Source organism: Sinocyclocheilus rhinocerous, unplaced genomic scaffold (assembly GCF_001515625.1).
Source record: "Sinocyclocheilus rhinocerous isolate Xijiao unplaced genomic scaffold, SAMN03320098_v1.1 scaffold97, whole genome shotgun sequence".
NCBI classification, from domain to species: domain Eukaryota; kingdom Metazoa; phylum Chordata; class Actinopteri; order Cypriniformes; family Cyprinidae; genus Sinocyclocheilus; species Sinocyclocheilus rhinocerous.
In genome coordinates, this window is record NW_015666183.1 from 1,196,167 (window position 1) to 1,209,707 (window position 13,541).

Here is a 13,541-nt window from a genome sequence, read left to right on the forward strand (position 1 = left end):
AACATGCAAAAAAATAAGAAATCAGGAAGGGGGCCAACACTTTTTCACACCACTGTATACACTTTTTTTTTCCATGTAACCTCTCCACAAAACTTTTCACTTTTCATTCCTAGTTTTGAAAACATATATAATATAAAAATACGTGTGTGTGTGTGTGTGTGTATGTATGTATACAGTAGAAGTCAAAAGTTTACATACACCTTGCAAAATCTGCAAAATGTTAATTATTTTACCATAATAAGAGGGATCATACAAAATGCATGCTATTGTTTATTTGGTAATGACCTGAATAAGATATTTCACATAAAATATGTTTACATATCATCCACAAGAGAAAATAATAGTTGAATTTATAAACCCCGTTCAAAAGTTTATTTTCTTAATACTGTGTTGTTACATGAATGATCCACAGCTGTGTTGTTTTTGTTTAGTGATAGTTGTTCATGAGTCCCTTGTTTGTCCTGAACAGTTAAACTGCCTGCCGTTCTTCAGAAAAATCCTTCAGGTCCCACTAATTATTTTGGTTTTCAAGCATTTTTGTGTATTTGATCCCTTTCCAACAATGACTGTATGGTTTTGAGATCCATCTTTTCACACTGAGGACAACTGAGGGACTCGTATGCAACTATTACAGAAGGTTCAAACGCTCACTGATGCTCCAGAAGGAAAAACCATGCATTAAGAGCCAGGGGGTGAAAACTTTTTGAATTTGAAGATCAGGGTAAATTTAACTTATTTTGTCTTCTGGGAAACATGTAAATATCTTCTGTAGCTTCTGAAGGGCTGTACTAAATGAAAAAAATATATATGTATGATATTTAGGCAAAATATGAAAAATGTACACATCTTCATTCTGTTCAAAAGTTTTATGCATCTCTTAATGCATGGTTTTTCCTTCTGGAGCATCAGTGAGCGTTTGAACCTTCTGTAATAGCTGCATATGAGTCCCTCAGTTGTCCTCAGTGTGAAAAGATGGATCTCAAAATCATACAATCATTGTTGGAAAGGGTTCAAATATACAAATATGCTGCAAAACCAAAGAATTTGTGAGACCTGAAGGATTTTTCTGAAGAACAGCAGGCAGTTTAACTGTTCAGGACAAACAAGGGACTCATGAACAACTATCACTAAACAAAAAAACACAGCTGTGGATCATTCAGGTAACAATCAACACAGTATTAAGAAACTTTTGAACGGGGTCATTTTTATAAATTCAACTATTATTTTCTCTTGTGGACTATATGTAAACATCTTTTATGTGAAATATCTTATTTGGGTCAGCACTAAATAAACAATAACATGCCTTTTGTATGATCCCTCTTATTATGGTAAAATAATTAACATTTGGCAGATTCTGCAAGGTGTATGTAAACTTTTGACTTCAACTATATGTATATATGTATGTATAAATATATATGAAAACATATTTTAAATAAAAAAAGTAATTTCATTTAGTATCTTTATGCCATAATGAGCTGCCATTGATAGAACTGTCAAGTTATTAACATTCAAAATAATTTACACAATAAATAATTTTCATAATAGAAAAAATATTATATTTTTTATAATCCGTATATTTTATATACTTATTATATATTATATTATGTTGTTATAAAATTCAAGCATATGATATTTCTAAACAAAATAATTTCATTTCAGATAGGTGGGGAAAATAAAGCATATAAAACTTTGTGACAATATTATCCCACCCTCTGATCTCTGACATTAGCGGTAAGTAAGTTCCAGTCCAGAACAACTTTTCCATTGATGAATAAGGCTGAATTGGGCCCCGGATCCGTGACTGTGCTCATGAAAGTTTCACATCTGTGCTGTGGGGGGAAAGCAGAGGCTAAATCCAATTTGTGCACGGACTCAGTGTGTATTCTTTCACCCGTTGCGCCGGAGAACTCTCTCAGACCTCTGCGAGCACGAGGATTAGAGCCTGTGATCCCCAGCTCTTCAAAAGCTTCCAGCCTCCGTCCCGTCCCCTGCTCAAGGCCTCACCATCAATCTCCCGCTGTTCTTTTAAAAAAACACTCACTGAGCACTTATCCCTTTAAAGTCCAGCCAGGACAAACACTCCCCGGCCAGGACTGGAAGCGCACAGAGTTGGGCGGCAGGGAGCAAAGGGGGGTTTGGGTGGCCTGTTTTGGCTTAATTAGGGGATTAGGGAAGATTCCTGTGCTTTTTACCACTTCCTGTTGGGAGTGAGAGAGTAGGAGGGCTCTGATGTGTTAACCGGCCAGCCCCGACCCCGAAGGGGACTAATCCACATGAAGAATACACTACTTGCTAAACATTAGGTGCTGACCTGGGGTCAACTGGGTATCATGGTGTTTACCCGACAATCAAGTCCTAATTCTCTCCTCGCCTTGATCTGATCCCTCCATGGATATTCTCTCTCCTCAATACAACTCCATCTACTCAACCACCCTAGAAACACTACTGAAAACCTGTTGACACTTACAGTCTCTCAAAAGGACTTTAAACATTACTTTGTAACATATTTGATTTGGATAAATGCATCAATCAAATGCTAAAATAAAATACAAAAAAAATAAAAATAATAAAATATGCAAAGAACAGCTGACTTGTTACATATAGTTTTATATTACATTCATGTAAGCTCAAAGAGTAAATAAAATAAATTAAAATAAAATGGCAAAGAAAAAGTGGTTAAAACCAACTTGAACATTAGTCTGCCAAATGCATACAAATAAAATATATAAAATAGAGTGAAATAAAATATGTAAAAATTGACTTGTTATATATAATTTGATATTACATTCATGTAGCTCAAACAGTAAATAAAATAAAAAAACAATAAAAAAGCTGAAACAGTAATATGTCAAATGCTTACAAATAAAATTAATAAAAGGAGAAATAAAATATGTAAAATAATGACATATATATATATATATATATAATTTTATATTGCATTCATGTAGCTACTGTAGAACAGCAATCCGACAAAGGCATAAAATAAAAAAATAAAAATAAAAATGTGAAATTTTAATTAAATAGAAAAAAGCAAAGTCAAATAATAAAAAAGCAAAGAAAAACAGCTCAAACAGTACTCTGCCAAATGCACAGAAAATTAAATAAAAGTGAAATAAAATACATAAAAAATGGACCTGGAATATATTATTTTATAGGAATTTATTGCAGCTCAAACAGTTAATCTACAAAACAAAATAAAATAAGTGATACATAAAAAATAAAGTAAGCAAACACAGCCATCTTCCTATTTGCATATCAGTTTCTCCAGCTCTGACTGATTGAATAATCCTGTAAAAACACTGTAAAGAAAGATGTGGTTGAGTGCTTTGGTCAAACTCGTATTCTTGCCTGCATTTGATGTTCACAATATATCATGAACATTATACTAGAAGTGTCATTTGTGAAGCAGCAGCCATCTGTCAGCTGAACTAGCCTTTCATTATTTCTTCAATAATGCCTGTGTTCCTACAGAAGTGCTATTGGTTTGCCACTCAAATAAATGAAAAGGACAGCCGGGTGACCTCTTCTGGCAACGGCCTCTGTGTTTGTACATGAACGTCACAGAAGTCACGTCTGTTTCGAACAGTCATGGATGCATAAACATGATCGGTGAAATCACACCCCACAGTGCTGAAACAGATCAATGCTAAAGCAGAGAAATATGAACGTCTAGCAGCAATAAAAAGACTGTAAAGCAATTTGTACAGGGTGGATTTGTGGAACTTGACAAATTACCTCAATGTACTTTAATAATTCAGATATTATACATTACTTCTGAAATCATTAAAACACATTCAGCCTATTCCTTACAAAAAGTATCAGGTTAACATGAAATACCATGATTTATTTGACTTGTTAATGATTATTTGAATCTATTATTTGAAGTCTGCGTTATCATAAATCAAAATATCAAAAATCAAAATAAAGTGCCATATTACTGTCTAATATCTTCAGTGTACTGCAGCTTCATCGCAGTACTTTTTTTGAAAGAGATTATTACTGTAAAGCATTTTTTTTAAATTTCAGGTTTCATTTTTTTATTTTAAAATTGAATATAAAAAAAGATATATTTATAGTTTCATAAATGTATACTTGAAAATAATTAGAAATCATGGTAGTGTTTGTTGTATTGCCTTAAGATAAGTAAATAAATTGCATTACGGTAAATTTGGAGCATAAAATAATAGAAAAATTGATGTAAATAAATAGATAATATATTTATAGTTTAATAAATTTATACTTTAAAATAATTATAAATCATGGTAGTGTTTGTTGTATTGCCATAAATAAATTGCATTACAGTTAAGTTTGAGTATAAAATAATAAAAAAGGTAAATAAATTGCATTACAGTAAAACCAGTATAAAAAATAGAAAATGTGATTTAAATAAATAAATCGCATTAAAATAAATAGCATTACAGTTAATTTTGAGTACAAAATAATAAGATTTATGTAAATAAATTGCATTACAGTAAAACCAGTATAAAATAATAGAAAATATGATGCAAATAAATTGCCTTACAGTAAATTGTGAGTGTAAAAATAATACATTTTGATGTAAATAAATAGCATTACAGTAAATTTTGAGCATAAAATCATAAACAAATGATGTAAATAATTTGCATTACAGTAAATTCTGAGTATAAGATAACAGAAAATAGTATAAGAAATGTCAATGAGAAACACCTTAGTGGAAATAATGGGAATTACAAAATAAAATGAAATACAATTATATTAAAAGCAATAGGGCATCATGTTAGTGCACTTAAATCTAAAGGTAAAAAGGAAATAAAAAGATGAAAGCATAAAATATAAAAAAATTAAATAAAGTAAAATAGGGGGAGAACGTGACGTATATGTCATGAGAATATACATAATATAAAAAAAAATGTCTTCAAAAGTAATGCAAAAGGTAGTTTACATTACATTAGACGCCTTTTTACCAAGACCTACATTCCATTTAGCCAACGTAAATACACAAAAACCTTATTTAATGCCCACGCACCTGTCTGTCCTCTATCTCCTAAACCTACAGACACACAGTGTTCCTGCAGCTCAAACAGACACGTCTATCATCAGGATGGCCTCTGTTCTGTGGTCAGCGGAGGGGGAAAGAAAGAGGAACTTACTGGGATTAAACACAAAAGCCTTGCGTTGACAGTCTCCCTGTGTCACCCCTGAGCTATCACTGCTATTGTTGTCCTTATTTACCATTTTTACTGATTGGGAGGGGTGTGGGGGGGTCCACAGTGTGTAATTTGCCCAGTGGGAGGTAATTATACTCCCATGGCACTTTGATCTTCCTGACTGTGCATTTGACTGGCCGGGCAATCAGCTCCATTCAAAGGTATCCCAGCATGGCTGGCGTCCCCCCTCTCCTTTACTCTCTCTGTGACTCTCCACTACAGACAAACAGATTACAATGACAGCTCTTAAAGGGATAATCTTTAAAGCTGGAGTGTAATTGATGTACAATGGAGGTAAAGTAAAGGAGGTTGACTGAGAGGATATAGACGTGTGATATGTTAACTGTGAGAGGGACACGTCACCCCCGTCATCTTAATGCTATGAGATTCATAAACACCTGAATGCTTTGTGAGTGTAAAAATAATACATTTTGATGTAAATAAATAGCATTACAGTAAATTTTGAGCATAAAATCATAAACAAATGATGTAAATAATTTGCATTACAGTAAATTCTGAGTATAAGATAACAGAAAATAGTATAAGAAATGTCAATGAGAAACACCTTAGTGGAAATAATGGGAATTACAAAATAAAATGAAATACAATTATATTAAAAGCAATAGGGCATCATGTTAGTGCACTTAAATCTAAAGGTAAAAAGGAAATAAAAAGATGAAAGCATAAAATATAAAAAAATTAAATAAAGTAAAATAGGGGGAGAACGTGACGTATATGTCATGAGAATATACATAATATAAAAAAAAATGTCTTCAAAAGTAATGCAAAAGGTAGTTTACATTACATTAGACGCCTTTTTACCAAGACCTACATTCCATTTAGCCAACGTAAATACACAAAAACCTTATTTAATGCCCACGCACCTGTCTGTCCTCTATCTCCTAAACCTACAGACACACAGTGTTCCTGCAGCTCAAACAGACACGTCTATCATCAGGATGGCCTCTGTTCTGTGGTCAGCGGAGGGGGAAAGAAAGAGGAACTTACTGGGATTAAACACAAAAGCCTTGCGTTGACAGTCTCCCTGTGTCACCCCTGAGCTATCACTGCTATTGTTGTCCTTATTTACCATTTTTACTGATTGGGAGGGGTGTGGGGGGGTCCACAGTGTGTAATTTGCCCAGTGGGAGGTAATTATACTCCCATGGCACTTTGATCTTCCTGACTGTGCATTTGACTGGCCGGGCAATCAGCTCCATTCAAAGGTATCCCAGCATGGCTGGCGTCCCCCCTCTCCTTTACTCTCTCTGTGACTCTCCACTACAGACAAACAGATTACAATGACAGCTCTTAAAGGGATAATCTTTAAAGCTGGAGTGTAATTGATGTACAATGGAGGTAAAGTAAAGGAGGTTGACTGAGAGGATATAGACGTGTGATATGTTAACTGTGAGAGGGACACGTCACCCCCGTCATCTTAATGCTATGAGATTCATAAACACCTGAATGCTTATACACTTTTTAGTAAACAATAAATAAATAAAACACTGAAAGTGAGATTAATTTACTTTTCAGGTCAAATTACTTTTTAATTGCCTCATGCAAACTGCAGTTCAGTTACTTACTACACAATTTATTTGTATATGTTTCCTCTGAGCACACAGCAGAATTGCATTGAATTACAAAATTCATTTAACAACAAACTATTTTTGCAAACTGTTTTCTAAACTACTTTCTCTATAAACTACTATTTGTAAACTGTCATTTGTAAAATATTTGTAAACCAGCTTTGTAAACTACTTTTAAATTACCTTATTTGTAAACTTTTTCTAAACTACTTTCAAACTAGTTTATTTATATATTATTATTTGGAAATTATTTCTAAACTACTTTTGTAAATCATTTTGTTTAAACTACCTTATTTGGAAACTATCTCTGAACTACTACTTGGCAAGAATTTCTAAAACACTTCAGCAAACTCTATCTAAACTACTTTAATTTGGAAACTATATCTAAACTACCTTTGTAAATTACTTCTATTACTATTTTATTTGTAAACTATTTCTATACTACTATGAAATGAGTATTTGTAAACTATTTCTAAACTAGTTTTGTAAACGAGTACTAAACTCATTTGAAAACTATTTTTGAACTACTTTTTGGAAGCTAATTCTGAACAATTTTATTTGGAAACAATTTCTAAACTACTACATGAAAACTACTTCTAAATTGGTGTAATGAACTATTTCTAAACTATCTTATTTATAAACTACAATTTGGAAACTATTTCTAAACTGCCTTTCTAAACTACTTTATTTGATTTATTTGAATATACTCTATGGAAACTGCTTCTAAACTACTATATGGAAACTATTTCTAAATTATTTTTATAAACTTCTTCCAAACTGCTATTTGTAAATGATTTCTAAACTGCCTTTGTAAACTACTATTTGGAAACTACTTCTAAACTACTATATGGGAACTATTTCTAAATATACTTGGAAACTACTTTAAAATTACTTTATTTGTTAACTATTTCTAAACTCTTTTTTTAAACGTATGTAAACTACTGTGTGCAACCAGATTTGCTTGAAGTCAGAGGTTGTATGTGACACTTGTCACAGGGATGATGTCTGTTCAATGTGACAATGCTAATCTCTGGCAGGGGTTAAAGGTTAAGGCTAGGGTTAATTTGAAAATTGAATCAGAGGCTCAAAAAAGAACAAATGAATGAACAGCTCTACTAAAGAAAAATAAATATTTGACAGTTACTCCGTCAAGAACTAGCGCTAATTACCAAGACGAATCCTTTCAATACCACATTAGCTCTTTCTGACGTCAGACGTCAGGGTATTTCGCTAAACGGAATTCAATTTGTTCAAACCCATACAATAAAAAAATTAAAACTGATTAATGTAGAATGTAAAGAATATTAAACATTTGTTTCTCATGAATGTTAAAGGTTGCCAAAAGTTTCTGTACATTATTTAAAAAAAAACAAAAAAAAAAACAGTTCTAAATCACAGTCAATGGAATCAAACAGAAAAAAGAAGCAAAAAATAAATTATCAGGAATTTTAAAGGACACAGTTTCATAAATTATTTTTAAAAATCATGGATACTCAAATGCACCAAACACAAATTTTCTTGTCAAGGCAAAATGTGGCTAAAAAAAGACAATTATTAAAAAATAAATTAAAATAATATTAAATAAATTATATATATATATATATACACACACACACACACACACATATATACTGTATACACACACACTTAAGAAAATATAAAATATAAAAATGATATATCCAACATAAATAAATTATTAAAATCATGGATACTCAAATGCACCAAACACAAATTTTCTTGTCAAGGCAAAATGTGGCTAAAAAAAGACAATTATTAAAAAATAAATTTAAATAATATTAAATAAATTATATATATATATATACACACACACACATATATACTGTATACACACACACTTAAGAAAATATAAAATATAAAAATGATATATCCAACATAAAACCAAAATAAACACTAAATAAGAAATTTAAGGGCAATATTCAAAGACAATATTTCCTAAAATGTAAGTTCATGGACTTTCAAACACATCATGAGAAGAGCAGGCCAAAGACGGAGTACCAATTTCTTACAGTGTTGAAACTGATTCACAAAAAAGCAAAGAGTATGTTGTTGGTTACCAAATTATTGTGATATGCATATCACGAAAATAATTACAATATATAATAAAATTATAATAATATACATATAATTCGGCAATCTGCATACCAACTACCACCATTACGAACCCGGGTTAGATAGAATAAGCAAACATAAAGTTAAACTGTGTTCCACTGACATCTGTTGGTCGCACAAAGAAACTGACTGAGAAAGCCTAAAACAATCAAGTTCATAATTTCAAAGTCTTTAAAAAGTTTGCATGCACTTTTAGTGCTGACACACACAAATTTCATATATATATACATACAAAAACCCTTAGGATATTGACATTTCACTAATCCTCATAACTGGTCTAAAGTTCTACCCTATAACAGTGTACTTACCTCATATAATGAGCATACGAATGCGGTGACGTACCTGTTTGATGGGTATGGCCCTTCCACTCCCTATACTGTCAGTTTTACTCTCAATGCTCTTTGTCTGATCACTGGCTTTCCGTGACTGCAAAGAAACAAGACAAGATGTCAGTGCAAAGAACAAACTGGGAACACACATGGAGGTGGGGAGGGTGTGTGTGTGTGTGTGTGAGTTGTGCCTTAACTCTAGTGTGTGTGTGCGTGTGTGAAGTGTAGTGAGTGTTGGTGTGGTGTGGTGGGGGACAACATAAATTCGCAAGAAAGAGGCTCAAATAAACGCGCAAGCAGAACAGTGCAAACATACAGCAGCACATTGAACGTGCAGTATATATAGATATATATTTACACAGACCAGGACAGACACACAGAACAAAACGACAAAAATAACAAGTTCGACCAATAACGAAACACAGGAAGTCAGAACTAAACCCCCCAAGAGCTCTTTTGTGATCTTTGGCGCCTCCTTGTGGCTTTACCAACCACAGACGCGTCAGATTCAAACAATACAAGAACATTAAATGCAGCTTTATATACAAAAGGTTAGCAGAGGAGGAAAAAATAGGGAGTTAATACGGTGCATCTTTTTCTGACAGCCTCCACCTGTTAAAACATCTGATAAACAGGTCAGACAAGAATAATAATAATAAAAAAGATTCAGAATTAGGGTTAGATTGACAAACATTTCCAAACAAAGCAAAATCAGGAGAAAGAAATGTTAGTTTATACATCATTTCAGTTCTGGATTTCAAGACGTCCTTCGTTTTTCAGTAGCTGGAAATGGCATTAGGGAAAGAATAAATGTTGAACAATGAATCCTCTCATACAAAATGACCCAAAATGCAACATGACTGCTCACTCATACCCGACAGACAACATTATGGCGCTCATTCGTAAATGGAGAGAGAGATAAAGTTTCATGATCGACTCAAATAAACTAGGCTAAAGTGTATTTTTCAACAGTTTATTTTTCCGTTCGGATATATACAGACACCATACAAATCAAGTCACAGGTTTACGTGGAAATAGTCAACAGGCAGAGCCACACATTGCAGTTCCCACAAGAGAGAGTTTGACTAAAGAGGCGCTGTTTCATATATCTCATATATGTATAGAATATACTTTCTATAGAATACCATTGGAAATCAAATTCAATACAAGATATACGGCAGTCTATATTTGTCCATTATTGAATGATATAAAAAAACGAAACAGTGTGCAACGCATGAAACAGTTCATCTTAGCACATCGTCATGAAATAAAAAAATGAATAAGCAAAAACAATCAAACAAAAAAACAAAATAATGGCTCTGGGTCACAAATACATACTACATTCATACAAGTCGGTGCATTTCCGTCACGCTTCTCTATGTCTATGAAGGCCTTCATATCGTTCAGACTTCACACCGAGCGAGGAAACCGCGTCCGTGCGCCACCGCGGCAACTGCATCAACTAAACGAGCGGCTTTATAAACGCATCACAACGCAATGTGACGTCTCAGGGCGTCATGTGACATCATGTTAGTTTCACAGTTGAATGGTGGTCAGCACATCGAACAAGAAAGCTATGTCATCCGGAATCACATCTTTTTATCGTTGAGGGATCCGGCACTATGCCGACCGTGCAGCATCGGGACCTCAACTAGCATCACATTCCAGTATGACGTGGTTCACAAAGCCGCGGTCTTGTTAATAAAGATGAAACGGAGACACGGGGTGCGGTTCGTGGCATTCCGTGTGAAGTCTGACTAGCTAAACTAACCCATCAGAACTCAAAGGAAAGACAATAAATAGGAAAATAAATAGGAGAAACAGAGAAAATCTTGGCAAAGTGTTTGGAATTACCGCAAAAGCAATTTTGGGCGTTGTTGATGGCTATTGTCCGGGTTGGTGAACATTTAGCAATAAAATGACTGATTATGATTCAGTTCAGTGTGTTCATGTAACACAAGTTCGAAATCTGTCTTTTTTTGTCCAACCAAATGTCCTTTAAACTCAACCATGGCTGCCAAGGGGCAAGTGTCCAAGAAAGCCATGGTGATACCCACGATGCAATGCGGGTTATTAGGGGGAATAAAGCAGCGCTTGTTTGCTCCTCCTCACTGAGGACCCCCTTCCCATAATGCATTGCGGTCGTACCACCACCACCAAGGGCTCGTCTAATTGAGGAGAAGCTGGAAAGCCCTTTTAGTTGAAGAAAGGTTGGAAACAGAAGAGCAAATCTGGAAATATCGACAAAAACAGTTCAACACTTTGGTCACGGGGAGCGTGGACAGAAAGGGTTTAAGGGGGGGGGGAGCAATGGATCGCAAAAATGCGTAAACATCTACACTGGAGATGATGGCGGATGTAGTATGATTATTGGCTTTTTACAGGGCAAAATAGTGATGATGTGTCGAGAAATAATAAAATAAAATAAACCCCTTCCCTCTTCCTGTTCTCTCACAGAATGGAAAATCATGGACAGACGCCACATTAGACCAATGACAAAAATATCTGAATGGTCGTTTTAAGTATCATGGAAGCACTGTGCTTGGTTTCCTGTCCTCTGCTGACATCTAGTGGCAAAGACACACACTTATGAAATGATATTCATGAGAGAATGTTATGAATTATGAGGTGACAGGAAATATTACTAAATCGGCAAACTGTTCTTTTTATATTATTCAATAATTACATGAGCTTTAGTCTTTCATAAAAAATAAAAAAAAAGTAATTATTATTTTTTATAACATTTTTAACAAAATATTTAATTATGGCTTTCTTTAAAATGTAAATATTTTATTTTTATTTAGTGTGGAGCAAAATGAGTTGTTACCGATTGCAATCAAAAAATCTTACATTTTTCATTCAGTCTTAATTTATTGGCACTGGCATTTATATATTTGAATATATATATATATATATATATTTGAATATATATATATATATATATATACATATAATTTTTTCTTTCTTTCTTTGTAGGTGACTGTCCAAATGCTATCATTTACTCTACTAGTGGTAACAAATTTACTCTTTCACTATGACCCAAAAGACTATGATTATAAGGCCACTCTTGACTTGGAACAATAAAATAATATCTAACATAAATTATATGTATATGACTTTGAAAAAAGCTGCCGAAAACTCAGCATAGCAAACACAAAACAAATGCTTTCCTCATTTTTCGCATGCTATTTCTAAAAATTTAGCTCGGAGTGGCTATTATGATCCAATTGCCAATAAGATGACTGGTTAGAGAAGTCGTCGAAAGGGGAAATTAGTAACCAATCCAGATCTCCCAGCCGTCTTCGGAATGTCGTAGAGAGGCTGCGTGGCCCCTCCCTCCTTGGTCTGGCTCCTCCCACTCCCCCTCCCAGCCCTCACCTTAGGAAGGGCACAGGGAAAACATCAGTATCGGGGGGGGCAGGTATTTAAATCCAGAGAAGATAAAAAGCTAAGTTCCCTTGGTGTAACGCTTTTAAATTTACAGTGTATATAAAGGACGAGGCAAATCAAAATGGCGGAAATAATAGCATAAATCGAAGCGTCTTTCCTTGTCCTAAACATCTCTCGTCATTTTAATGTTTGCCTCCCTGCGTTTACTGTAATATGTAGCTATAAAAAGCATGTGGTCATGCGCTTCTGTGGTAGCAGAGGCAGGAGGGATTCGGCTACACTTAGCTCCGTACCTCCCTCTTGTGGTCAGAGATGGCATTACGCTCTCTGGCTTTGCCCTCCGCTGCCCTGGGTTTGAGGGGAAGGGGGTGATGAGACCTAAGGGCAGATCCACTCACTGCAGACCTAGAACCTAGACCTAGCTTCTCTCTAGCTCACTGGCCGTCTGAAAGCAGCAGGGGCTGCTGGGAGATCTGCAGTCAGGGGAAGTCCAGCACTCTCAGTAGTGGGAGTGCGTGGTGCTCTGCATTAGCTGCCTCATACTTACTGTGAAGATGTTGGAGCGCCGTTTGGACTGCTTGCGGATGGGCGTGGGAGTGTTGGAGGCGGCCACCGTCTCGATGCGCATCTCCCTCTGGCTTATGCTGGGGGTGGAGGGAACGGAGGACGAGTAATCGCTGAACGCACCTCCTCCATTAGCAGCCTTGAACAAACAGAGGGGGAATGGGGATAGATAGATAGATAGATAGATAGATAGAATGACAGACGGACAGGCAGAGAGACAGAGAGACAGACAGACAGACAGATAGATAGAATGACAGACGGACAGACATACAGAAAGAGAGACAGACGATAGATAGATAGATAGATAGATAGACAGATAGACAGACAGACAGAATGACAGACAGACAGACAGA

At 34.8% G+C, this 13,541-nt stretch overlaps 1 protein-coding gene across 1 annotated transcript in view; it reads right to left on the bottom strand.

The window, feature by feature from the left end:
* Positions 1 to 13,541, bottom strand: part of LOC107732092 (arf-GAP with GTPase, ANK repeat and PH domain-containing protein 3) — a 177,268-nt gene that overhangs the window by 58,995 nt on the left and 104,732 nt on the right. The window contains exons 8-9 of the mRNA XM_016543339.1: positions 13,172 to 13,327; positions 9,248 to 9,331 (exon numbers count right to left, since the gene is read on the bottom strand). Of these exons, the coding sequence (XP_016398825.1) occupies positions 9,248 to 9,331; positions 13,172 to 13,327 (240 nt within the window). The remainder of the gene's footprint in view (positions 1 to 9,247; positions 9,332 to 13,171; positions 13,328 to 13,541) is intronic.